Below are 27,993 nucleotides of genomic sequence, written 5' to 3' on the forward strand. Positions count from 1 at the left end.
GACAAATGCTGAAGCAAACACTTATCACCCTTTACAAAACCAACCGTGACAAAGATTATACGATCTCTGTGTTCTCCTAACCTTTTCTTTTTTTACTTTCCTGTGTTTTTCTTTTGTTTCTAATCCATCCGTCATGGCTCACACTTTCTCCTCTCCTCCTTTCCTCCTTTCGTCATGATTGATGACAAAACCTTAATGCATATTTGTCAAGGTTTTCAGTCCGACTTACCTCAACATTTTCACTGAAAGAGGAGGATGATGGAAGGAGAGGAAGGAAGAAAGATGGGAATACATTTTTCATGCTCAAGAGGTTGAGATAAAAACAACAGAGCAGAGCAGATCTGTAGATTACAGAAAAAAATATTAGGGCCACCAGAGAAATTAAAAAATTGAACTTTTGAGAAAGTAAATATGAAATTTTCAAGAAAAAACTCAAAATTTGCGAGTTTATAAAGTCGTTAATCTTTGAGAAATCAAACTAGAAAATTTTGAGTTTGATTTTGCACAGATTCACATATTTAAAAACTAAATTTTGAAGTTTTTTCTTGAAAATTTACAATGATATAAACTCGCAAATTTTGAGTTTTCTTTCTTTTGAAAATTCAATTTTTTTATTTCTTTAAGTGGCCATAATCCTCTTCCGTAGTAGATTAATTAGAAGAAAACACAAATGTTTTTTTCCTGCTTCTCACTCTTCATGCATGATGTCTCAGCTGGTTACCGGGTTTACTGTCAGATATAAAGGACAGTGTGATGATGATGTGTGTGCGTGTGTGTGTGTGCATTAACTGTAAACCTTCACATTCACATGAAATGCCGGCGTGTTTGAGAAGTGCATGTATGTGTATGTGTGCCAACAGAGGCACGACAAAGTCCAGCTCATGCATCTCACAGTGGATGTTTCATGCCGTGTGGAGTGTTGCTCAAACATTCATAAACTAATGGAGAAGCTCTGGTTAGGGGCTATTTCACAGATTAATGGGGGGAACGGTAGGGGTGGAAGTGTGGAAAATCTCCGCATAATTAGCTCTGATTTAGCTCACCTTATCTCAGCTGGACTTTACCTCAGGCAAATGTGCACTTAAAACCAGAGTACACACACTCACACACATTCACTTTAACCAAATGACTCGGCTGTATTTATACTCCGATCTTAAAACTGATGAAGTGAGTCTTCCTAAATGACCTCCCACTGCAAAAATGCCCTCATCACAAAAGTCTATAATTTAAACCTAACTGGTGCTTCAGATAAAAACTCACACTGTGGCTTCAGTTTTTGGGCCAGGATCAGGTCTAGTCCTCTCCACTGAAAAACCACAAAGAGAAGTGAACAACTGTTGGTTTAGGTTCTAAGTTTGACATAATTATAGCTCATAGCCCAGTATTTTAAGAAGGAGTGGACAAAACAAACAAGAAAGCAAGCACATGACATATTCATTTATTTGCAGACGACTTGTCGTGTTGAAACATCCAGTTGACCCGACATCTGGGGAGTTACATAAATCTTCTGTTTCCCTTCTCTCTCATCCCACCAGGTCCTGGAGGTGGTTCGGTCCAACTACGACACACTGACCCTCAAACTGCAGGATGGTTTGGACCAGTTTGAGAGATACTCGGAGCAGCCCAAAGAGGCTGCGTTCTTCAAGGAACTGGTAAGAGAGAGAAAGAGAGAGAGGGGGGGAGTTGTTTGTGCCAGTTCAGGTTTTAGTGATTTCCTTTCCTGGGGGGCGTTGCCTGTATCAGATAGGACAGGTGGAAGACACGGTAAACTTAGGGAGAAGTGCGCCAAAGGGTCGAGGCCTGGAGTCAAACCTGCATTGAGGACTAAATTCTCTGCATATGTGGCGCCCCGCTCCTCTGACTGAGCTTAACTGGCCCCCTCCACGATTTAATGTTCAAACGTTAGCACACAAGAGGAAGCGTGTTTGTACTGGATATCAGCACTGCTCTGATCCCCCATGCGGGCCCAGTGCCAAAGAGAATCTAGTAAATATGTTTCAATATGCAAGTAGTGAGCCAGGCTGTCAGTTTGCTGCTTCAGTGGTCTGAGTTATAGATCAATCAAGACAGAGACCATCTGCAGTATTTCTTTTCTGTATTCAGAACACCTAAAGCTACAAATCAAGGTGCTGTTGTACTCACTCGAAACAATGAAGGATGACATGAGAGCTCCTCATAAGTGAAGTCAAAGGTTTGGAGCCTTCTCTATTAGGGATGGGCATTTCAAGCCAAAATACTATTCGATAATGATTGGCATCTATTCGACAATTATTCAAATAATCCCCCCCCCCTACACACACACCTGTCCCATTAACAGCCTGTTTGTGTGGCAGTCGCGTGAACGAGCAGCAGGACGAGGTGCTGCTAGTAGCAGGCACTGTCCCAATCTTTACGTCGGTGTTTCTGTGGTGCGGCGTGGCGTGTGTGTTTACATTTTACAGCCATGCTCGGTCTCTGGAAATTTGTGTGTAATAGTGTGAGATTCAGAAATGGAGAAATTTGTTGCTACTGTCGCTAATGTTGCTAATGTTTTCTTCTTCTTTTGCTATTTAATGTGGTTAGCAAACAGCTTTAAGACACTCTAAGGCCAACGTCTGGCGGGGATATACAGTATTGCAACCAGGCACTGGTAATAACGATGAGAAATTGAACTTTTAAAATGAAAAAAGTAACTCTTCGATTTTCACTTAGTGAACAAATATTCGAAAATCATTGCCCATCCCTACTCTCTACAAACTGGCTGTAGAAAAGGTCAGATAGTCTCGACAAATACATGAGCAGGGTTCTTGGTTGTTTTATCATCAAGTTAAATATGTGTTTTGGTTGGTTGGAATAGCTCGACTAGCCTTTCCCTTCCTGCACAGACTATTATTCAAAACAAGCATTATGTCAGCGCCTGTTGAAGGGGGTACTTTAACTTTAGGTGGGGAGGTGGTGGCAGTCTTTCTATACAGCCAACATGCAGCCCTCATGAAACTCCTCTAGTCTGATCAGATAACTGTGCAGTAAATAAATGTCATATATGATCCATGGCTCTTACACGTTACCAGTTCAGGTGGGTTATTTACGGCCCGTTACACCTCGTACCAGTAGAAACGTGCGGGAGGTAAAAGCCATTCCTCTGTTCCTCTGTAGAAGTAGAAGTAGTCATAGAGACATAACGGAGGGCTGTGGTTGTATCGTGGCAATGTGTAGCATCAGAGCTGGCACACACAAGCTGCTGTTCCAACCTGTTTTGCTGGCTCACACTGATCCTGTCTTGCGTCTGATGCGGTGACATCATCCAGCCTCTGTAACATTTAGAGTGAAGGCGAGACATTACAGGGGCGTAAATGTCACACCTTGAAGTGGTGATATAAAAATAACTTAAGACTCCTCTGATCCTTCACCACAGTGTCAGTCCACATGACGCTGTACACAGAGCTGTGGAGGACCCTGTTCAGTCCTGTGTGAGGGGGTCTTTCAGATTTAGTAATCGTGATGGACAAGTCGCTACCACTGTCAGTCAGTCATGATGGAGACGTAGCATTTCATACATTCCACATCACCTCTGGCTCCAGAGGTTAGCTAAAAGGTGGCAGCTGCTAAATTGACTTCTCAGCTTCTCTGTGTTTCAGAACCAGAATCAGAAATACTTTATTTATCACGGGGGGGGGGGATTCAGTCATTACAGTTGCTCCTATACACAATAAGTTATACAAATACAATAATAAGCTCTGTAGAAGATAAATACATGGTTGAAGTCCCCAGAGATCAGGAAGAGGGCACTCTGGTGGTCTGTCTGGAGTCTGGCTATGGCAGCGTTGAGAACGTTCGACACCGTAGTTGGTTTGGAAGAGGGGGGATGTAAACAGCTACCAGTATGATATGTGAGATCTCCCTGTGCAGATAATATGGTCGGAGGCCCACAGCGCTCCCGGTGATATCCCGGTCTGCCCGGACAGTCTGGAAGCCGTCAATGGAGACGTTGTGGTCGGGAATATCCTGATGCAGCCACGTTTCTGTGAAGCACACCATGCTACATTCAGGAAGCTCCATCTGATTCCTGGCTAGTCCTGTTAGCTCGTCCATCTTATTATCCAGAGATCTCACTTTGCCCATGATGAGAGAGGAGAGACACGGCTTCTATCTCCTCTCCATAAACCTCCGTCTTCTTATACCAGCTCTCCTCCTCGTAGCTCTATGCGTCCTAAAAATTGTGTTAATATTGCCGTCTGATGCAGTGATCGAAGCTCTTTGGGCTGCATGCTTGTATGTATGAACGGTGTTATATAAATAGAGTTGAGTTAATAAGTGTCTCTGTCTCTCTGTCCCTCTGTCTCCAGGTTCGCTCCATCAGTCTGAATGTGAGAAAGAATGTCTCTCTGAACACGCTGAGTCAGGACATCTTGCTCAGAGAGTTCTCCACCATCTCCTGAGACACACACACACACACACACACACACACACACACACACACACACACACACACACACACACACACACACACACACACACACACTCACTGAGCCTTCTCCTCTCTTCAGACGGACGTGGACATTTAATTTTTTTGTGGGTGTGGACATGTACACAAACTCTGACACATACATCACAAACACCAACCACTCAGTACAATCCCCCGTTTCTCTCTCTCTATGATTCTTCTTTTGTTCCTCCGCCTCCTGAAGACCGAGCGATGGAAACTCCTTCACGCAGACGGACACACTGACGTGCTGGATGCACCTTAAGAGAAGACCCGAAACTCATCAGACTTTACACGTTTGTGCTGGTTCATACTGTATGTGTGTGTGTGTGTGTGTGTGTGTTAACTTCAAGAAAGTGCCCGTGTTGCACTGGTTTCTCATGTGCAATCTGTAGTACTGGCTGGACTGTTAAAAATGGACTCCTGAAGGTTTTGGTTTGGAGTTGGAGAACACAAATATTTTAAACAGTTTCATCCTCTCGGCCTCTGACGACGATGATGAAGACGTCGGAGGCTTCAGCTGCCAACAGAGCAGTTTATGATTTCCTCTCTTTTGATTCTTTTAGAAGATTTAGCCTCTCATAGCACATTATTTCTGACTAACAATCTGTCCTGATGACCCTGAGCCTGTCTGAGTCTGAATCGTCCGTTCGGGTCGTGGCATTAACTCTGAATGCTTTGTGAGTGAATGTTAACTCCGTACGTGTTCAAATGTAAAAGTATTTTGTATTTACGTGTTCACTGAGGGGAAGGATGTTTTGAAAAGTGATTAATCTGAGAATGCTTTGAAGTAATGAAATCCATTATCGTTGTTGCAATCCTTTGTTTTTTTAAACAAAGCCACTACTTACACCCACCATCTGCATCTCTTCACTAGATATAAAACTGAAGGTTGTTAAAGGAGCGGTTAGTTCAGTTTATCTTTCAATGTTAGTGAGGAGAGAAGATTGGTACATCCAGCTGCTTGATCTCATCCTGGCTGTCCTTCAATATTCAAAGTGCTTATTTTTGACTGGAAACAGATCTAAATTATGCAATTCTTCAAGTGTTGGGTCTCATTCTTTTGTCTTTAACTCCTGTAGGTATATTTATGTTTCTTTTTTAAATAAAGGTTGCTTTCCTGATATGAAGCCAGTGCTTTCTCTACTGAGTTACAAAACATTCATCTGTGCTGTGACATCAAAACTCTCTTTGTATGCAAGCTATGGAAGTAAATCAGTCTCATCAGATTTTGAATTGTTTTAAGCCTTTGAATTCCTAGCACTGCCATTTTTTTGCATTGAGTTTAAGTCTTCAAATTTAAAAGTATTTTTCACTTTTATTTTTCAATGTTCACAAATTCAAGTTTTTAAAATGATATGTATAAAAATTCAAGTGCTCCTTTTCAACGTCCAAAATTCAAAGTCAAAATTCTGTTTTAAAAACAATTCAATGTAAACACCTGATTTACCGAGGGAAAAGCAATTGATCGTCTCACATCGAACCCAACCGCCGGCCAATGTCACGCTCCAGCTCTCAATGACAAAAATTCAGATACATAATTTCAATGCAAAAAAAAATCAGTGCTAGAAATTCAAAGGTTAAAAAAATTCAAAATCTGATGAGACTGATTTACTTCCATACAAACTCTCTAACAATTAAACCCTACACACACACACACACACACACACACACACACACACACACACACACACACACACACACACACACACACACACACACACACACACACACACACACACACACTGTCCTCTGCTGACTCTGCCGACTCAGTCCCGAGTGTGATACATGGGGTGTCATCCAGGGACTTGATTTCTCACCCCCACACAGCAGCATTGAAATATGACTCTTCATTGGGCGAAAACTGTCCTTGATAACAAATGCTCTTTACTGGGATCATTTCTTTACCCCTCGTCCCCTGTTGAGCCCGTATGAACTGTTAAGTAAAACGTCAAGCGGCTTACACTCAATTGATGGAGTGTGTTTGGGTGAGTTTGCAGAGAGGATGACTGCATGCTAAGCTCCACTGATTTTATTATATAATGTTTTGGCCCTACTCCCTTTGTTGAGGCAAGTTTAACTCGGATGTCAGAACCGACCTACTGTACCCACACAAACACCATCAGTCATATAACTGAGGGGATTAGAAGTAAGCTGCACCTGGGCTCATCAGTTATTCAGCAGCAAAACAGAAAGCTGTTAAAACTCAGGGCACTGAGCAGCAGGAGGACCGAGCGAGAGACTGGCTTGTTTACAGTGTTTAGCTGAGGCTGATAGGTCCTTTAAATGTACTGCACTTATAAAACACACAGCACTTCTACACTACATGCAACAATCATCCTTTAACACTCATGGTGGTACCTTACACATCATCTTAATACATCCACACCGAAGGCTGTGCCTCAGGGAACATGAGCTTCAGAGTTTTACCTAAGGGCACTTTGACATGAAGCCTGCAGGAGCTCGGGATCATTTTATTTTCATTTTCATTTTTAATTTGACGCTCAGACCATGATCACATGGTATGGAGCCACACAGACAACATAAATTACAAATAACAAAAAAGCATACATATAATGATGGCACATGGCATTACTGAAGTACGACAGATCTTATTTAAACAATGAAAGAACATTTTTCAGAAGACCCCCTGGCTTATCTGATTGCAACAACAGAATTAATTTAAACACAGAGGTACTGAAATCAACGCTAATAGATAGATAGATAGATAGATAGATAGATAGATAGATAGATAGATAGATAGATAGATAGATAGATAGATAGATAGATAGATAGATAGATAGATAGATGAATTCTAAGATCTCATCCAAACTAAAAATACCCCAAAGAAAAATCTGAGAAGATAAGATGACAAGATGACAGGAAGAAGCAAAATGCCAAAAGCATTAGAAATCATGACTATCAGTAATAAAACTTTTGAAAGATAAATGAATAATTGATTCCAAAGATGAAAAAGAAAAAAGGTACAGTGCATTATAGCTGAGCTGTAAACTGAACAGTACTGAAGAACCTGTCATTTGATGGCAGTTCAAACAGAGGACGGCTTCATGTTGTTTATTCAACCAAAGGGTGGGAGATTGATATTCAAATGGTCCCCTGTTTGAGGCCTTTGTATCAGTAACAACAGGACGATGATCGTTTACATTTCTGTAGAGTCAGAATCAAACCACTTCAGCATTTTGTTCCTTCAGGCTAGAACTTGTCTCCCTCAGTGTGTTGCACGAAAACGTTCCTGCTCAGCCGTCCTTTAGTGTCTGAATGCAGTGAGAAGAAACTGGTTTCAAAGAAGCATCTCGTCATGATTACATACCATACTCTTAACCAGAAGAAAGCATTGCTTCTTTCAGTTTAACTGATGGATCAAGACATGCAAAGGCACCTGTGGGCTCCTTTAATGCAGCAGCTGTGAGACTGTCAACATTACTGATTAAAACTCCTCTCCCATCCTCTTTTCCTCGATCCTCTATGTCATTATCTCTTACTGAGTAATAAGAGCTGTGGAAACTAAGAAACAGACTCTGATTAGCCTCTAATGGACATGCTAGCATCATGTTGGTGCATAGATCCATTCCTAGAGATGATAACGTGTTGCTGTACGACTCATTCAGACTCTGAGTGTGAGAGTGGAGATGGTGTTTACTCTTCCTGGATGTCACTTTATGTAATATATTTTGATATTGAGGACCTCAATCCCTCGACATGACGTATTTCCAAATCCTCTAATTTTGTTGGCTTTATTGTATATTGGCCAGTATATCAACTCTCTGATATAATCACTGCTCAGTGTGTGTGGGTGTGTGTGTGTGTGCATTTGTGTGTGTGCAGGGGGAATCTAAGAAGCTCGTGCAGTGGCGAGCGGGTGCCTTTAACTGTGACAAGCCATTAACGCTGCAGTGTATTTATAACGTTTCATTTGAGCATATCAGCCTTCTCATCAAATATTCATTTGAGGGAAGATTGCCTACTTTGTCTCGCCTGAACCCCCCCTCCTTCATCCCTTTATCATCATTTCACCTCTTCATTCCTTTATCTGGGAGTCCTCACCTGAATCTGTGTCTGCATAAAATATGAAAAAAACTAAATCAACCCAAAGTGCCCATTTTCAGACGTACGCCAACTCCTCCTGAGGACACGTGGCACTACTTTTCATGTCTTCTAGAGAATATTATCAACAGTCGAGCACTAAGCCAGCCTGTGCCAGCTCACCTGTTTCAGTGTGTTTTTTCTATGTATATCTCAGGATGTGTGTTATTTGTCACCTGTATCATTGCTCCCCAGTGTGCAGAACTTCAGGCATCAATCCCAGCTCATTATTGGTTATCTGTCGGCTCCACTTTCCAGCCTGCAGCAGTGCTAAACTTCCCTGTAAACCCCTCTGGGAGATAAACACCATCAATACCGTGAGATTTACTCGTCCCACGGTGCATAATATATTCAAATACCTCTACACCGCCTTCCCTCTGTCTTCTTCTGTTTCTCCCTTGAGTTTTTATACCTCCTCTGTCATACATTTCCTTCTCTTTCCTTTTCAAATCCACCACTTCTCTTCACTTTGAGTCTCTTTACCTCACCAGTTTCCTTTTGTGTCCTCTCTTGCCTTAAAGTTTCCTTTGTGTGTCTCCTCTCCTGCAGCTGATATATATTTTCTCTCCTCTACCCATCGGTCTTCTGAGGAGGGACATAATAATCCCTCATGCACCTGCTTCTCTTTAAAGTCTCTTCACTAAACTGTTTATTCCTAAAAAGCAATATTTTGTTGTTTTTGTTGTTGTTTAGTTCTTCTATGTGATGGTTTGTCAGTTCAGCCTGAAGGGAAGCATATAAACTTCACGGATGGGCACTTATGTCCAGAGAGACAGGTACAACTCTCAGGTAGATGGACACAACATTTTGTGCAGACATTGATAGTCCTAGAAAGATGACTTTATGAACTTTTGATAATCCTTTAATTTCTCTTTAGGTTGAAAAATGCCTTTTGAACTGAAATCTCTCCACAACGACTTATGAATGATGTTTGGCACGGACGATCATCTCCCTCAGGGTGAATCCTGAAGACTCTAGTGAGTCCCTCCAGCTACAGCCAGACTTTTTTTTGACTATCATGAAAATCGTATACTGATTCTGTCAACACCAATCATATCTACTTTAACTTCTAACATTAAAGGATCATACAGATGACAGAACAAAGTGGCAACAAATAAAGCTGATAAGGACGAGTTGTTTGTCCAAACCATAGACTGTATAAATAATGGACATAGTATCTGTGACGTCACCCATCTGTTCCTGAGCGCTGTTTTGAAGCCAGTCGTCGACGGGAGCCATATTGGAATTTTGAACTCATCCAAACTTAGTGTGAGGAAAAGAGCCTCCTAGCCAACAGCTATGTGTTCCCGCCTGTCAGTCAAGTCAGTCATGTCCTTATTTGGGCAAAAACTCGTGATCTTAATATCTTCTGAACTGTCGCGTTAGAAAAAAAATCCCCCCCCGTACAGTGTGTGCCGATAGAGAAATCAGCTACATAGACCCAAGCCGTTTTCTGAACCAGGCTGTAAACATGTTTATTTCTGCTGCAAAGATCGTCTTCTTTGAATGGGTGTGTATGTGGTTTCCGGTGTTTCTGTAGCCAACCTCAAGCGGATTCTCGATGAATTGCAGTTTATAACACTTCCGCATGGGCTTCATACTTTGAGACCGGAGGTTGCTGCTTGGTCCAAAGTCATGATTTAAAAACTGCAAGTAAACTCCAGTACACTCTATCTGTTACCAAACTTCTACAATTTGAAATGCCAACCAAAAATATTCCTCTAGAGATACAAAGAAAATCAATAGCTGCCTGTTTCAATGCAGCTCAAATAAGTGACTGTATAAGTCTCACCTCTGACAAGGCAAACAGCCAATCACAGTTCAGGATTCAGGGATGGCTCTGTGGGCTGGCCAATGAGGTTTCAAGGGCTGTGCCACCTCTGATCCTCCCTCTGGACACACCCCTGGCTAAAGTATGATAAAATGTCACTAATTTGGTATCATATTCCTAATCTACCAGGACTGGCTCAAAGTGTTGTCTTTTCCTGAAAATAATCATGAAGCTTTGAATGGTTTTCTGATATTTTCCTCTTGGGTGACAGAGCAGGGCTGTTGTTTATTAACAGGATATTTATTTCAGACTTTGTTACTCTCCTCAGGAAATGTTGTAATAACATTGAGGGCTTGTAATTCATTAAACATGATAAATAAGTCAACTGTTGCATGTTTCATTTGTTTTATTTCTACCTAAAAACTCCCAAATCCCCTCAGTCTTAGCAGCACATTGAATTTAAAGATCAGCAAGCTAACGAATAATCTGCTAAAAGCTCCTGTGAGGAGTTTGTAACTGGTTATGAAACAGGCTAAATTTAATAGTGATGCCTCTTTGTGACGTATTAAAGCTTATATCACAACAGCAACACAACGACTATGAGACATTTTCATCAGAAAACACTTCTTACACAGCACAGGACGAGATCAACAAAGAGAAAGGATGTTCTGCTTTGTCCACAGGGGGCGCCAAATTTGTTGACGACGCAAAAGTTCCTCAGAGGGGCTTTAACATCCAAAACTTTAGCATTGTTTTTACCATATTAGCATCTAGTTCAAAGTAGCTCCAACTCCTTTGTTTCCAAACTTCACTGACGGCCATAGCAGAATTTCATGAGAGCAACATTCAAGTGTGATTCTTTTGGGTTGTGCATTTGACTAAAATCACATTTTCTCTGCAAAAGAAGAATTGAACTTGAAGAGGGAAGGTAATCTTGATCTCTTTACAGCTGCTAGACGTCTTAGAAGTAACTTCAAAGAGAAGGGAGGTGTTCACTCCAAAAATAGCTTCAAATGTACATGTGACAACCTGACTGTGAAAATGTAATTATGACTATGAGCAACCAAGCAAGCAGCGTTCATAGAAACCCCAAACTTTTATAAGTGACATTTCTTTCTCTCGACGTCTTCGGCATTATGAGAAAAAAAACCTCTGCGTTGTGAGCAGCGAGGCTGTTTATAACTTGATATAAAAACTTTAAACATTTAAAACTTGAAGGGGAAGTAGAAATGAGGTTTTCAAAATGTACCCAAATTCTAAAATAAGGTATTTGTGAAATAGCCTCTCGGTTACAGTCTTACTTTAGACCTTGATGATGTACCAGAAAAGCTCAAAGTGTGTAAAAATAGAATCTTCTGATGGGAAACAAAGCTGTGAAATGTTGAAGTTTATCCCATAAATCAGGCCGTGGCCTCCTCTGTCTCCATCAAGCCTAAAGAGTGTATTTATGGACGTATTATTCAAATGACTTTTTTTCTTATAATCAAGACCTTGGTGCTTTCATTTTCTGAAATATGAGTTAGTCTTCTGTTTGCCCAACCAGCTCAAGGACGTGGAGCTGACAGCCTATTGATCCGCAGGTATTACTTCTCCTCATCGAACCAAAGCTGCGCATGACCTGAGCCAAGGTGAGACCATCCATCAGACAGGCAGTGATCAGCAGATACACTCCCTACATCCAAGTGTCTGTCAGTCTGCCTGTCCATGTCAGCCCTCCTCCCGTCAGCTAAGACTGCATGCAAGAGTGATGGAGACACTGAAATCCTTTACCTGGGAGAAACTACAAATACTGCTGTGTAAAACATTCTGGCACCAGGGAAGGTCCTGTGATGAAAATGTTGTTTGTAAAAGAAAATGTAATTTCAACGCAGGAAAATGTCTCTGATCACTGATAAATCCTAACACATAATACATCATTTTTTTTACGTATGCATCAATGATTTTGTTTTTACAGTTTGTTGAGGCTCAGCTCATTTTTGATCAAACAGTATAGAGCAACGACTGATCATTACAAAACAGATTTAACTGCTGGTAAGATTTTCTACTTATTAATTTCCTCTTCCCAACATCACTCAGACTTTTCAGTGATTATTCAAACTTTTTTTTTGAGAAATAAGTTATCTAAAATCTATTTTATAGGGTCAGTAACTTATTGAAAACCTCAGTCATCACAATCAGACAGGGACGTCAAAGATTCAATATGATTTAAGAGAAGACTCCAAGTCTTTTCGAATGAGTTTCAGGAACCATTGAGGGAAAACTTGGATTTTTCCCATTTGAGGAGTATAAGTCACCTGGCCAAGAGGGTGGTAAAGGCAAGAACAGTCTGCATGACTTTAGAGGTAATAGGCTGCAGAGAGGGCACCAAACAAGGCCAAGAAAGGTTCAGGAGTGATGGTTATATTATATGCTGTGCTAATCGCTTTGAATATTTCGGACCAGAATGTGGCAAGCCTGGGACAGAACCAGAACATATGAGAATGGTCGGCTGGGGATTGTTTGCACCTATTACATGAGTCAGTCACATTGGGGTAAATCCGAGATAGTTTCAAATGAGTGTGGTGAGCTTTGTGCACAACTTTACACTGCAGGAGGCCGTACCTTCCACAGATTGAGGAGGAGTGAACCAAACGTAAAACTTGTTACCAATAAACATCAGGAAGCGTTGTTTCTCCTGCTCCAATGAATCCCTGGGGCAGGCCGCTGGGCTGTTTATGGTAGAATTAAGGCTGTAGATGCTAGAAATTAGCCACTTTAGTTCAGGATCAAGAGCCAGTAGGGAGCCTGTTTTAAAATCATACAAAATATATTAATAATTTCTGAAAAACAGTCAAAAGCACTTTCAAAGTGCTTTAAATGTTGGCCCAAACCTCAAAAGTACTTATAATAATATATTATTATAATTTTTTTTTCCAGCATATTCATCAAACTTCGTAATACTTTGTTTGAAAAATTGTGAATTTTTAAAGTAACTAGTAATTTAGGATGTCAAGTTAACAAATTGCACATGAAGACTACTGAGTTTATGAGCAACAGAGACAGAATAGCATAAATGAAGGCATCAGATTTGCACCAGATTACATCAGGAGTAAATGTATCCTGCTTATTTACTTTCCATCTCTGTGTCTTGTTTTGTTTGTCCCCTCTCTCCTCCACAGATGCTCCAGCTGACGTACAGACTCTGACACTTCTGGACTGTCAGCAGAGTGAAGTCAACAATATGCTGCAGAGCAGAGACTGTACATCAACACAACGTTTGATCCCCGAGCGGCTCAGAGAGGCGTCAGCGCGCAGCCTGTGGATGAGAGCGCGCTGCTGTTAAGAAGTAGAGAGTTCAGTTTGGGTGGAGGCGAGCAGGGACATACGGAGAGGAGCTTTACACGGACTTTAAACGCTTTTGGTCGCTCTGCTGCCTGAGACCAGGTTGATGCTTGCAGGACAGTGACCTGCAATCAGGGATGAAGTGACAGAGGTCGTGGATGAGCTGCTGCTCCGGCGCACAGACACGCACTGATCGGGCTGGTTCGACCCGAGGGTTCCGGTGAAGACTGAAACAAACATGAAGTCCACAAGCCAGGACCAGAGTTTGTCTGACTCCAGAGAGCTGGACAGATCTTACGACCCTCTCACAGGTAACAGATTTATGCCATCTTTATGAAACTAAAGTGCAAACATGCACAATGTTCTGGATGTTCTGCTGTTTGCTGACCTGACTCCAGCTTCTGTGCGCTCATGAAACTTTGCTTTGGTTTGTTGGATGAACTTAAACAGCTGGATGCAGTGGAGGACTAAAGAAAACCGGAATGTAATTTGGCTTATATGAATGAAGGAGGATTACACCACAAGCCTTTTTCATCCTCCAGCTCGCCTACAGCGCGTGCATGTGCTAGCTGAGCTATTGCACAACACAGCTTCTTAACAACACATCTGCCTCATTTACAATGCTATTAATACACTTTACTTTATATTACACCACTCTTAATGGCCTTAAACTGTGGAAAAAAACAGAGGATTATTTGCAAATGTTTCCAAAAGCAGCCTGTTCATGTCATCCATGGGTCATCATACAGGGAAGGTCAGCAGCAAAATAACAACACAGAGAGCTTTCCGAGTTATGTTTGATGGGGGATGGTTTCTCTTGTGTTGAAGTTAGTGTGCATTAAAGGTTGTGTGTTGAATATTGAGCAAACTTCTCCTGGTTACAAGAGAGAATGCGTGAACCACATCTGCAGTTAAAGAATTGCAGTCTGCACGTGAGGGAAGAGAGGTGGAATAACGTAGACAGTGCTTCATTAATGGAATTACACTTATCAATATTAATTAAAACATACTTAATAGTGATCAATTAATCACTATGACAAACATTTTCTGATTGTAGCTTCTATTACTTCAGGATCTGTTTCCTCTTTCCTTGTGAAAATACTAAATAAACAACTTCAAGATATGACTCTCAATTTATTAATATTGATAGTTTATATTTTGCAGCTCTGAATACACTGAATGTGATCATTCTGGTCATATTGTTAAGTTTTTTTTAGGAACTTCTCTAAAATGTAACCTAAAAAATCTAATACACTGTTCTGACATCTTTTTGTTTCTCAGATAAATGAAAATTAATAACAAGATCAAATTTTAGCAAAAAGTGCACATTAGTATTATCTTTATTCACAATTCAATACATCTTAAAAGATATAATGAAATATTGCTGAACATGAAATAAGCCATAGCAACCCTGAGGAAAATAATCTGAAAGAGAAATAGAAAATAATACAAAGAATACAGAATTAGTCAGAAGATCACAAATAATAATTTAGTCTATCTCAAGCTTAAAACAAATATTTTGATTACTTTTCTAAAAGAGATTTTGTTGTTCAGCAGATTTTGTTCTGTTTCCCTTGATTATCTCAGTGCATCCCTCTCTTTCTCTCTCTCTCTCTCTCTCTCTCTCTCTCTCTCTCTCTCTCTCTCTCTCTCTCTCTCTCTCTCTCTCTCCTGCACAGCTCACTCTCACACACACCCTGTCACACTACACAGACACACACACACACACACACACACACACACACACACACACACACACACACACACACACACACACACACACACACACACACACACACCTACTGTAGCTGCTTTGTAAGGCTGGTCTGTCATTTTTTGTGACAACTACCCAAAATAGTCTTTTCTTTTAAGCGTGACTTTATAAATGTTGAAAAAAATATCTCCTCTCAGTGATGTTCTTCTTTGGTCTGAAGTCGGTTGTAGTGTTGGACAGCTGAACAGATGCTTTAAAGATTATGGTTCATTTGCCGGCTGATGGTTGTTGTTGGCACAATAGACTACGTGATGTCCATTCAGCAGCAGGTTAACCAAACAGTGAGCAGGTGCATGAACACTGAGGCTTCAGGGGGCGTTCAAGAGACACAAACAGACCTTTTTATTAAAGAGTCAAGCACTAGAGCGCAGTGGTGTTCAACAGCCTGAGGCACTGACTGTGTAAATGCAGCCTGTCAGTTCATCTCTATTGTTATTTAAACAAGCACCCTGTGCTTGTAGTAAAGATGATGATGAAGAAGAACATAAAACTGCTTTTCAAAGATTTATCAGCTCCATGAAACACACTGAGACTGAGCAAACATGTCTATCAATATAGCAACTGAGCTGTAAAGCTGCAGAAACATCATGCTTTTTACTCCTTACTGTGTTCATACATTATGGATGGTGGATCTTTTTCAAGTCATCACTTTCTACACTACACTTCACATGTTACAACGACCCTGACTGAGTGCTGCTGCTGCAGCAGCTGGGCTGGGATGTCATCTGGAAATGCTGTGTTGTGTTTTTTAGGCATAGCTGAGATACCAAGAGAAAACTGTCATATGTATCTGTAAAGCTACTGCAAACAACTTTATCAGAAAGACTGAAAACACTTAACCCAACTCTGCATTAAAAGAAGAAACAGTTAGCTTAGCTTTTCAGAAAGACTTAAAGCTGCTGTGAGGACTTTCAGTTTGTGTTGACTTTGGCTCCCTCTGTGACCAAAGACGTGCATCTTATAGCTTCTTGTTCTGGTCATGTCAGAGCCTTTGGCATTGCTGCCCCAACACTCTGCAACCTTCTCCCTCCACACATCCAAAACTCTGACTCACTTCAATCATTTAAAAACCACCTCAAGACCTTCCTGTTCAAAAAAGCCTACAACACATAACCTCTTCTTCCTATTATATGGTCTTGCTGGTTTTTGTAGGTCTTAAAATGCATCAGTATCAAGCTCAGTCAGTTTCAAAACTGGAAACTATTTACCTATCTTTGCAGAAAAAGAATGTTGGCTGAACTTAGCATAAAGACCAGAAACAGTATGTTTTGCTCTGAAACTATAAATAGTTAACTTTGCTGGACATAAAGACCGGAAACAGTCATCTTACCTCTGCTTAAAGCTGCTGTTGGTAACCATGCTATAAACATCAGTTTGGAGAGAGATTTTGAATGTCAACACGAACCCCACCTCACAAGATGTCCCCTACTTCTCATTCTTGTTCTTTGAGGAAGTAGTGCCGGCTTCCCAGCCAATCAGGACAACCTATGAGGGTCCGCCACGTGACCAATCAGGACAGAGGGTTGGCGAGTAACTCTGATTGATCCGTGATAACGGGAACGAATGGGAATAATAACATTGCTTGATACAAAGGCATTGAAAAACACAGAGATTTGGCCATAATCTAAAATTACTTCAATTACTGATGAGTACCGATGGGTATTATGACTTTTTTTCCAAACCCAGCAGAAAAAAAGAATAGTTTTTTACCCCATTCCTACCAACTGCACCTTTAAAGACTGGAGACAGTTAGTTTGCTTTGGGCTGTTAGCCTTGCTTAGCTTAAGACTTGAAACAGTCAGCCTTCTGACTGCCCTACAGTTATCTTAGCTTTACATAAAGCCTACAGACAGTTAGCCTGGCAAGGTCTGAGTCAAACGAAATCTGCAACATGTTCTTTTCTAATCCAAGACCAGTGCTTCTTTTGGTGTTTCATACAGACCCTATGATGTTGATTTCCTCTTGTCCACTCTAAAACATGGTTAATGTATCACAGTCAGTCCGGTTGGATTAAGACAATAAACCTTTATGGTTAAGTTTAATTAAACCATTACAATTCATCAACACCATCACGATTCAGTTTGGTTTGACACAGGACCTGAAGTCCAGTTCCCTGGGCTTCTTCAAACTTTGTTCTAAGTCCCAGGAGCAGCTTCTGATATTTCCACAGATGTGTCTACATCACATTTAGGAGAAGCAGTTTTGTCACTAAGGGTGACTCTGAAGAGACACACAGGATTGTGACAAAGAAACAGGTATGCTTATCTGACACCTCAGGAGTGAGAACAGGCTTTGGTCTAACTACCAGCAACCCTGAGGCAAACTATTCAACTCTTTAAATTTGTAAAAAAAAAAAAAACAGGGAATGAAGTTGAAATGTCCTGACGTTGCAGCAGGTTTATGTATCAGACAGAGACTTTTGTATCAGACTGGCCTGGAGCGGTTCATGTTTTCATCTCGCTCTGACTCTGCAACGACACATCAACATGATTTTACATTAGCATGTTGAAAAAGCATGACATGATCTGACCTTAGGAGATGCTTTAGGGTAATATTTTGTGACTATTAGACTGTACTTGCAGTACTGACTTGAGTTTGGATTCAGTCTTCCCTTTCTGTGTTCAGTTTCAGACTTTTATGAATGAAATTTTGAAATAAATGTTGTCTTAGGTGTTGTGATCATTTCTGCTTTTACTTCTTGTCACATGATGTCCAGCTCAGTGTGACTGAAGTAACCTTGTGTGTGTGTGTGTGTGTGTGTGTGTGTGTGTGTGTGTGTGTGTGTGTGTGTGTGTGTGTGTGTGTGTGATTACACTCATATCGGTGTAAAGCCTCATGGGTATTTTTCTCTAATGCATGGAAGTCTCTCACCGATAAGATAAATATATTTATTTATGTAACATAATTACATGGCAGATTTTTAAATGTAAGCCCTCCAGCAGCGAATGGACGTCATGTTGAATGTGCCAAGTGGATTTGGCTGTAGTCTGGAGTCCTGATGATTTAAGATCAATGTTGTGTAACAAAACACCAAAGCTGATCCTTCAGAAGAGATGAGCTGACATCTCGCTCTGTGAGTTCACCAGAGGTGAAATGAATTTATGATATAAACCTCTCACAGCTTTACCTGGAACCTCATGATGTAAGTTAGAGGGGACGATTGTGTAAATTGTTATATTTTGTGTGAGTGTGTGTGTGTGTGTGTGTGTGTGTGTGTGTGTGTGTGTGTGTGTGTGGTTGTGTGTGTGTGTGTGTGTGTGTGTGTGTGTGTGTGTGTGTGTGTGTGTGTGTGTGTGTGTGGTTGTGTGTGTGTGTGTGTGTGTGTGTGTCTGGATTGACTGAGACTGATGTCCGTAATCTGAAGCATGTCCCTTCAAGGATTATGGTAAGAATGGAGGCTGTTGCCCGGGCAACATTAGCTTACAAACACTCATTTGGATCTGACCCTGCTGGAGCTACCCTGACCTCGCAGTAAAAACACAAACTGTTCCCATTCAAGCAGGAGTGCTTCTATTTCTAAGATCATAACAGAATGAACATAACAGATTAAACCGAGTCAACAACCTTTTGTTTCGTTTTAGAATTATTAAAGTTTTTTTGTCTCTCTTGCAATAGATCAACAAGAGCACAACCATTAACGAATGCTTCTCTTGTTTATTCCCTGCTACTGCTCATGTGTGTATTTATCATGATTTCATGTGTTTGTTTTTTATTTGAACTTGAAAATGAACTGAATGAAACAGGCCTGAGAAGTGTCCTGAACTGACAATACTCAAGTATATAGAAGAGTTGACTTTGCATTGCTGCACTCATTTTAAAACCTCATAATCCCCCCCCCCCCTCACTTCTCTTCATCTAGCATGTGAGTATTCTGAGTCTGAAATGTTTCCACTGGTGGATCTATGGAGAGGAGAAAGGAGTCTGTAATTGTTACTAACTGCTCTAACAAGTGTATTGATCCCTCTCACTCCCCCTGAGGGTCTCCACAGCTGAGGAGAGACTGCTGGATGATCTAGGAACCTCCTGAAATTACTGCTGAGTCAGTCAAACCCTGAGATGTTCAATGTTCAGCTTGTACTGTGGGACTATTAAAGCTTATGTAACATTAAAAGCTGCTCTAGGAACATAAAGTGACCACACAGAGTTCATTTGAAGGAGTATGTTGCTTTTTGATGTAATGCTACAGAAAATCCTTCATGTTTAATGTCTTATATAACTAATACAATCAGCGTGAACAACGCTGCAGCTCAACTCTCCAAAAGAAAAAAAACCCACTCTGGTTTTTGTTGGATTATTCTGCAACATGTCAGATCACTTGGCTGTCCTCAGGAAGCATGTCACAAACTTTAGTGTACCAGTGATCAATGACATGCACTCTGTCCAAGGACTCATGTCCACTAATATCAGTCACAAATAAAGAAAACACAGTGTGTGTTTGTCCCTATGACAAATATATCGCCTTAAAAAAATCCAGTATTTTCAAGTTTGTATGTGTGTGTGTGTGTGTGTGTGTGTGTGTGTGTGTGTGTGTGTGTGTGTGTGTGTGTGTGTGTGTGTGTGTGTGTGTGTGTATAAGAGAGGCCCTGTTAAGCTTTTTATTCCCGAGCTGTGCAGCTGCTGAGTTTGATGCTTTGACATGTCCAACATAAAGTCGGAGTAATAACTGGTTTGCTGTCACAGGACGAACCAATATCTATAAATCATGTTGATGCATGATTTAAAGAGTCTGGCACACCGAATACAGATTTAAATTTCTCTTAATCAGCGATACACCATCAAGGACAGAAGTGGGATTTAGTTTTCAAAGTAAAGGCTTCTGATTTGCATTTGAACCAGGAACATGAGCCCCAGAAAGCCAATCTTGAGCTCTTCAGTCGATTGTAGTTCCAGATGTTTCTAGAAAGAAAGGTACTTCATTTATCTCCAGGGGGGAAATTCAATTTTTTTTTCTCAGGTATGACCGAGTTTCCCTGTTTCTGCTGTTTATATGACTGAAACTTCATCCTTGCATGCTGAACATCACTGATGAACACTTTTGAACACATCAGAGTGTTACAATAAGTCAGCTGATGAAACTTTATACTGCATTATTATTAATTCAGCAATTGATAACACTGATATTTGTTGTAATGCGGTATACAGTTGTAAGCTTGGGCTGTTTTGACTGTTATTTATTGTACAGATTGCCTGAAGGGTCAGTTTCTGTTTCCCACATAACTCAAAGGGACTTTCTGTCAGTAGATAAGTTCCTCTTTTCTCTGACTTTGGGGTCTTTAACAGTTGAGTGTAACCTGATAGTATTGCAACACTGCCCTCTGGTGGAAGAAAGGACACATGAACATTTGTAGGAAATATTGGAGGAAATAGAATAGTCCATACAGTTGTGAAGTTTGAAGTTTATTATTTTAGGCTTTTGATGCAAAATTAGCAAGTTTAAACATGTCAAAATTAAACAACCAATTTAGTTTTTGCACATCTGTCCACCACAATATTTCAGGCTTTTACAGGAAATTTGTTGAAACAATATCTCTCTGAGGTCATAATAATTTGTACAGTACAAAAGAAAATGGGACTCTGTTTCCACTTCATTCAAATCACACATCTTGCCTGCTTTGTTTTCCTCTAGGATGTTTTTGAATTGACCAACCTCAATGGCCAGAGGAAGAATACCAGATCTTAACTGTGCCATCAAAGATCTTTGGCTTCTAGATAAACGAGACTTTACATATAATTCGGGGATGAAATTAAGCTTGATCTGCACATATGTCCCTAGTTTTGGTTTGGACAGAAGATTTCCAAACCATTTGACTTCATATTACAACGAGAGCTTATCTTCCAGAGTTAACAATACATCACAGATCATTCCTGTAGATATACAACATGTCCACCTCCTCCATAATCAAGGAAAGCTCTTTTGTCCATGGAGAGTTTTGTATTTTGCTCCAAACAAATACCTTCTTATTTATTCTGTCATCTGACATTTCTATTAGCCGACTCCACAGTTGGATCATTTCACAGACAACTTGTTTTAACATTTATTTTAAAGATAATTTCAAATCCGCCTTCCTCTTTAAACCTCTGCTTTTAGTTTTAAGTGAATCAACAGCATTTCAACAATTGGTTGTATGAGTTGTGTTAGTAGAGCTGCTTCTTATGTCCTGAACCGCCTTGTTGTTGTAGTTTGGGTCAACATAAAACTGGATGATGACACTAAAATAGAGGAAAACAAGGAGAAGTTTGGGCAGGTGCAACCTCAGCGGAAACATAAGTCAAGATGGACGAAGGGGAGGCTTCATTGGAGGTGTGTAAACCCTCCAGTTGGACCACTAAGAGGGTTTACGCACCTACAGAAGTGGAGGAGACTCCTGTAGGTGAGGCAGCTTGGATGAGAGGCGGCGACTTTGAATGCTTGTTCAATTATAAAATATGTAAAGGGATATTATGATAGAAAAAAACGTATTATCAATTAATCAGTTTTTACTAATATATCTCATAGCTAATCCACTCCTCGCATGTTTGGAGTTTCATGCAGGTTCCTTCCATTTAAAGGTTGTTGTGGTCTAAACCGAATGTCCCAGTGTAGAGTGGAGTGACTCAGCTGACTGTGCTTCATGTCCTCTAGAGGCCCTGTGAGATTTTTGTGGCGCTCTGGGATCTGACGTCACCTTTGCTTTAGCTTAAATCAGATTTTGGTATTATTATTAGATGGTTGCGCTTGTGTACACTCATGATCCACTCTGTCTTCTCTGACTGTTACTTGGTGTTTGTGGCTGCTTTATTTGTTTGTTTGCTCTCTGCTCAGCTGCAAGAACTGGTTGTTTTCCTGGCAGAGGGTCGACAGCAACACTGCCAACACCTAGAAGTTTGTGCCAGCGCTGCTTTAAGGCACAGTTGTTTGGTGCTCTTCTGATTGAGACACTCATTTGACTTTACTTGTGATGCTGCACCGAACATGTCACCACACACTACTTCACTTATGCACCAACCTACATGACTGATCTGACTGATAACATCCACTGTTTTTGGTTTAAATCCATCTTTGTACTTTATGTATACCAGTCTAATCTACCAGTTATATAAAGGATCAAAAAATCTGAAAGCAAAGTACATCAAAGACTAACAATGGACCTATAAACCACCCTGACTCAGTGGATGCTCTTGAAGCAGCTGTCATCTGATGGGTGACCCGGTCACACTGACTCAAAGCCAGGTCTGCAAACTGAATCACAAGCACCTAGTTTCATGGGAAAGTGATTCAGAGCACTGGAGTGTAGTCTGACCTGTGATTTAACCTGCTGCTCTCTGATGTGGGTCACTCTATCTGAATCTAATCTCTGCTGTGATTGGTTGTTTCCAGGTAATCCACCATACAAACCTCATAAAAAGAGCATAAAGCAACGCTTCCTCAAACTGATCCCCTGCTACCGCTCCAGCTCCAGCTCTTCAGTTAATGAAAGCAAGTAACACAACACACGTCATCATCACCGCCGCCTTTATTCTTACTCAACGTATGAATTTACTCTTGATAAAGATTAAATAACTATTTCAATTTCTTCTGTCCATGCAGAAAGTTTGACGGATGATAGTGAGCTGGCGACTTTGAGTTACAGACCGGAGGGCATCGACCGTCTTGTGCAGCAGACCAGCTTCAACAGGAAAGAGCTGCAGGTCCTCTACCGGGGATTCAAGAACGTCAGTCAGAGATTCCTGATGATTTATCATTCAAGCACTCTTTTTAAAATCCTTGTTAAACTTTGTGTGTCTATTACTGATTGATTAGACTGTGTTAAATAGTGACAAAGGTTGTGTGTTTGTTCCTTCCTCACAGGAGTGTCCCAGCGGTGTGGTGAATGAGGAGACTTTTAAACACATCTACTCACAGTTCTTCCCTCATGGAGGTCAGTCTTCATTACGCTCAAACAAGCTTGTGTTTTTAATTCTCTATCTCGTAACTCCATGGATCAGATGCACATCACACTTCTTCTGAACAAACATAAAGGTTACAGCCTTAATAACAAAACTATATGTGCTTGCTTCCTGGCTCCATGATGGTTGAACGAGTTCTGCAGAGACAACAAGCCTGAAACTCAATATTTAACAAAACAATATTCAAACAAAGAACAAAACTATGCTTCAAGCAATTCAGAATATTTGACCAAGGTAAAATGCTTCATGATTTTCACATACTTACTTGGTTGATTGCCCTGTGCAGGTTTCCACTCATGGACTGTATGTCAACACTACAAAAACCTAAAATTAAGCTTTTTTTAGTCTCATTTCTTGTTAAAAAGTTCTTATTAGACTTAATATAAGCCACATACACCTGACAAGTCCAGAAAATACGTTTTATTTCAAGATATTATGAGCAAAAAATATGGCCTGAATCAATCGTTATGAGTAAAAAAATCAGATTGGCAGATATTTGTCACTCATTGCAAGCCATTCAGACCTTATTTTTAACATTTCATATCTTGAAATAAGACATTTTCTAGACCCTGTCAGGTGTTTGTGGCTTAAATTAAACATTTTTTATTAGAAATAAGACAAAAACACTTGCTAAGTTTGGCGTTTTTGCTGTGCATCTCCTCCCATTGTGAGATGTGAAGCCAAAATACCACCTCAATGCGCTCTGACATATCAATTAAAGATCCCTTGGGTCACTTAAGTCCACAGCAAAACAGACTCTTGAGTCAGTTTGAGGCGGACTCTAATTGTTATGAAGAGTTTGAGGATTCGATTTAGTGTTTATGTTTTCTCTCACTGTCCCTTCTCTCTCTGTTAATCTGGAGGAGAGCTCTGCAGGCTCACGTATTTGTGGTCAACAGAGCTATCAATCATTTTTAACATCAGGTTAAAAACTAGAACAAAACTCCTCTGGGAGTACAACAGTACATACAATAAAAGCTAACTGCTGACAGAAAGTATGTTTTATATTACTTTTGACATGGATTGTAATTTTCTACTTTGACCCAAGTTCCATCTGTTATAATGGAGGAGGCTGGCTTTAAGACCTATACTGCAGCCAGTCACCAGGGGGAGCTCTTAAAGTTTGACTTCACTTAGGATGGCCTTTGTTCTGTCCATGTTTCTACAGTCGTGGTAGATTAACGTAACGTCTTCATATGTTTGTTACAGCAGCTTCTCTCTCCTCGGTCTTTGCGTGTCGCTGTTTGGAAGCAGTGACAGGGACTTGATTGTTTCTGAAACCTTATCCACAAACTCACAGATTTTAAAACCTGCATATCACATGACTCACACTTTTTTTATCTGTCCTCCAGATTCAAGTATGTACGCACACTTCCTGTTTGAGGCTTTTGACACTCACAACAACGGGTCGGTCAACTTCGAGGTGACTTTTCCCTCCCGTCTCTCTCTGCTGCTCAGACTTCCTCCTGCTGTTTTTTTTCCCTCCTTAATTTCCTTCCCTTTTTGTTTGCTCCCTTTGGGCTCTTTGGTGGAAAGCCTAGGCCTTAAAAAACATGAGGCATCTTTAGAGAATTCCTCCACTTACAGGGTTAGATTTTCATATCATAACTTTACGTAAACTCAGCTTGATAAGATAACCTTACCCCTAAAACACTCCGGTGTAAATCCTAGACCTTCTTTCTGTACAGTTTATTAAACTTCACCAATACCAAGAAAAATGATCTTTATAAGCACTAAGCTTTAGTACCAGAACTGAAACCCCTGTCTCCACAGCAGTCCTCAGTGTCACTATCATACACTATCCTGTCCTCAGTCATGACTCCGTGTTTTGTCCCCCGCTGTAGGACTTTGTTTTGAGTCTGTCCATCATCCTGAGAGGCTCTGTCACTGATAAACTGAACTGGGCCTTTAATCTGTATGACCTGAACAAAGACGGCTGCATCACCAGAGAGGTACTTGGATCTCTTCCTCTCTGCTCTTGTATGAAGATTTGATCTTGTTTAACTATAATTTGCTGTTATATTCTCTTGCACGTGTCCTCTCTCTGTCCGTGCAGGAGATGACAGATATCATGCACTCCATCTACGACATGATGGGGAAGTATACCTACCCCAACATGAGGGATAGTGCTCCTAAGGATCATGTTGACAACTTCTTTCAGGTAAAACAGTGTTTGAATTTATCAGGTGTGCACTGTACATGATAAAAGACAAATCTAAAACACTCAATGTTTAATTGCATGTGTTGTTTGGAGTGCTTAAAGGCACAGTGCAGAGTTTTAGAGCACAAGTAACTCCAGTTAACATTTACATGGACAGACACACATGCAGTTGACTTAATCTGTGGGGTTGGTAGTCAGATTTAGATTCACTTTTTGTTATACTGGTTAAAATGATCAATATGTCCCGATGATGGTAATCAATACATAATGTGTTCTTAAAAACGAGCGAGAAAAAGCCGCTATCTGGGAAAACACCAACCAATCCCTGCCATCAGGAGCCAAATTATTAAACCAATCAAATCCCATCCTGCCGTTCTGCCCGCCTCCTGCGCGTACATTTCATGTTTGTTTGTGTTTTAAACGGAGTCCTGAGGAAATGCTGCATTCAAATTCATGCTAGTTTTCCATGGCTACCAACCCTAGCTTTAAAGGCTCCACATTGTGTCACCTCAAAGGAAGGCAAACGCCATAAATTCAATGAAGCAGGCTGACAAACACTGACACCTTACAGTTACTCTTTGAAACATCTGTACATTTAATTTTTCAGAAAATGGACAAGAACAAGGATGGAGTGGTCACCATCGAGGAGTTCTTGGAGACATGTCAGAAGGTCTGACCGTGAGACAGACTCACATGAGATAAAAAAAACATCTTGTGTCTGCAGCTCTGTCACTGATTTAACTTTGTCCCACTCTTTCTCTCTGCAGGATGAAAACATCATGCAGTCCATGTACATGTTTGATAACGTCATCTAAGACTTTGGTGGACACAGGTTCTAGATTTCTCCTTCTGCCTGGAGCTCTTCTGCAGTTTTCAGCCCCAAACCAGAATGGACTGTGTGAGCATGGTGCAAAAACTTCAAGATTTGGGTCCCTAAAACCACCTTTTCTTGTCCTTTTCAATTAAGGTTTGTAGTCTGTGAATAACCAGGGGGGAGTAGTGTTTGGTATTGTATCAGGATTGAATAACAGAGCAGTTTGAAGCCACGTATTTATAGAGAAGCAGCTCTTTAACACTGTTGATAATAAAACAGCAGATCAAAAGGAGAGACAGCTGACTGTTGGAGCCTCTCAATGCCTCTAAAGGAAAACTTTAACCATCATATTTTTCTGTAATGCATGAATAAATGTGCAGACACATGGAAGAGAAACAGACTCACACACTTTCTGTACTCACAGTTATTCTACAGTGAAGAGACAGCTCTATGAGAGAGAGGAGGTTTGAAGTGAAGCAATAATATAACAGTCACAGATTAAACTCTTCTCTGTCCTCTCCTGTTTACTATAACACTTTGTGTCTGCATGATGTGTCCGTTCTGAATGGACTTCAAATGTGAAATGTAAGTCTTCATAGATTTTATATATGGACATGAAAACAATGAAGATGAATATGAATAAAACTACAAAGTTGCTATGCATTTTTATTACTTTATTACTGACCAGCAGGAGCGTCACCTGGTGTCACAGTCCTCTCAGACATCTTGATTTAGATTTTACAGCCTTTGTTTAAGATATTTTATTATGTGTAAATATTAAAATACTGCTCTGCATCCTGCTGGATGTCACAACTGGGCAGAGTTTCCTTTATTTTATTAGTGTTGCTCACTCAAACCATTTCTCCATCTGTTTCTCAGTCTGGCGTCTTGCTGTCATGGTTTTGTCACAGCAGGTGACCTGGTTGATACCAGTGTCAGCTGTCTGTTGCCAGCATTTAGCTGATTTGAGACAAAAGAAGATACTATAATTGTGCAAAAGATAGCCACCAAAATAAACAGTGAGAGATGGGAGTACAAAATATGTCGTTTGTTATGTAAATCCATCATTTGAATGTCTATCAGTGTTCAGAGAAAGTGTGGGGAACTGGATGAAGAGTGTGGAGGATGAAAGAAAACGGGAGAACTGTTTGACTTCACCGTGAGCAAAAGAAAAAGAAAAGACAAAATAACAACTAAAAAGAAAATTGTAAGCAGGAGAAAACAGAGAAAAAAGTGCAGACAAATCTAGAAATGGAAAAATAATCATTGACAAGCTGCAGTGTCTCAGAAAATCCAACCAAAATAAGTCAAACAAAGTAGTTTCTGTGGTTGGAAGTGTGATACAGTTCTCATTGACTCTTTAGAAGAGAACATTTGAAGGAACATTTTTAATCTGCTGCTGCCACTTTGATGAATGTTTTCATTTAAAGCTCCGGTGAGGAACTTTCATTTTGTGTTGGCTTTGGCGCCCCCTGAGGAAAAACTGATAACTCTTATATCTTTGCTGATTTTTGCCTGCTTATGTTTAAGTTCTGGGTTTTGACACCAAAACTCATCCTGTTTTATTTTTATATTCCATGGAAAGAGGAAAAAGAGAGTTATTTACCATGCTGTAAAATTCCACGCAGTAGTTCCAGGCATTAAAATAAAGCATAGAAAC

General features: G+C 40.5%; 2 protein-coding genes and 1 long non-coding RNA gene across 3 annotated transcripts in view; 2 read left to right on the forward strand and 1 right to left on the reverse strand.

Annotated features, from left to right (window-relative positions):
* armh3 (armadillo like helical domain containing 3) overlaps positions 1-5,592 on the forward strand; it is a 40,220-nt gene extending 34,628 nt beyond the window's left edge. Inside the window, exons 25-26 of the mRNA XM_034688935.1 lie at positions 1,536-1,652; positions 4,326-5,592. Coding sequence (XP_034544826.1) covers positions 1,536-1,652; positions 4,326-4,418 — 210 coding nt within the window. The 3' untranslated portion in view covers positions 4,419-5,592. The remainder of the gene's footprint in view (positions 1-1,535; positions 1,653-4,325) is intronic.
* On the reverse strand, positions 1,423-16,856 carry LOC117816595. Its single transcript, XR_004631982.1, has 2 exons — positions 16,763-16,856; positions 1,423-1,649 (listed from the first exon to the last, which is right to left on the reverse strand). It is a non-coding gene; the product is annotated as an uncharacterized LOC117816595 (long non-coding RNA).
* On the forward strand, positions 13,526-27,989 carry LOC117816594 (Kv channel-interacting protein 2-like). Its single transcript, XM_034688936.1, has 9 exons — positions 13,526-13,969; positions 22,790-22,888; positions 23,000-23,124; positions 23,261-23,330; positions 24,711-24,781; positions 25,203-25,310; positions 25,415-25,519; positions 26,127-26,189; positions 26,287-27,989. The coding sequence occupies exons 1-9, from the start codon at positions 13,897-13,899 to the stop codon at positions 26,332-26,334; spliced, it is 762 nt and encodes a 253-aa protein (XP_034544827.1). The 5' UTR covers positions 13,526-13,896; the 3' UTR covers positions 26,335-27,989.
* The last annotated feature ends 4 nt before the right edge of the window (positions 27,990-27,993 follow it).

This window comes from Notolabrus celidotus, chromosome 7 (genome assembly GCF_009762535.1).
Source record: "Notolabrus celidotus isolate fNotCel1 chromosome 7, fNotCel1.pri, whole genome shotgun sequence".
NCBI classification, from domain to species: Eukaryota; Metazoa; Chordata; class Actinopteri; order Labriformes; family Labridae; genus Notolabrus; species Notolabrus celidotus.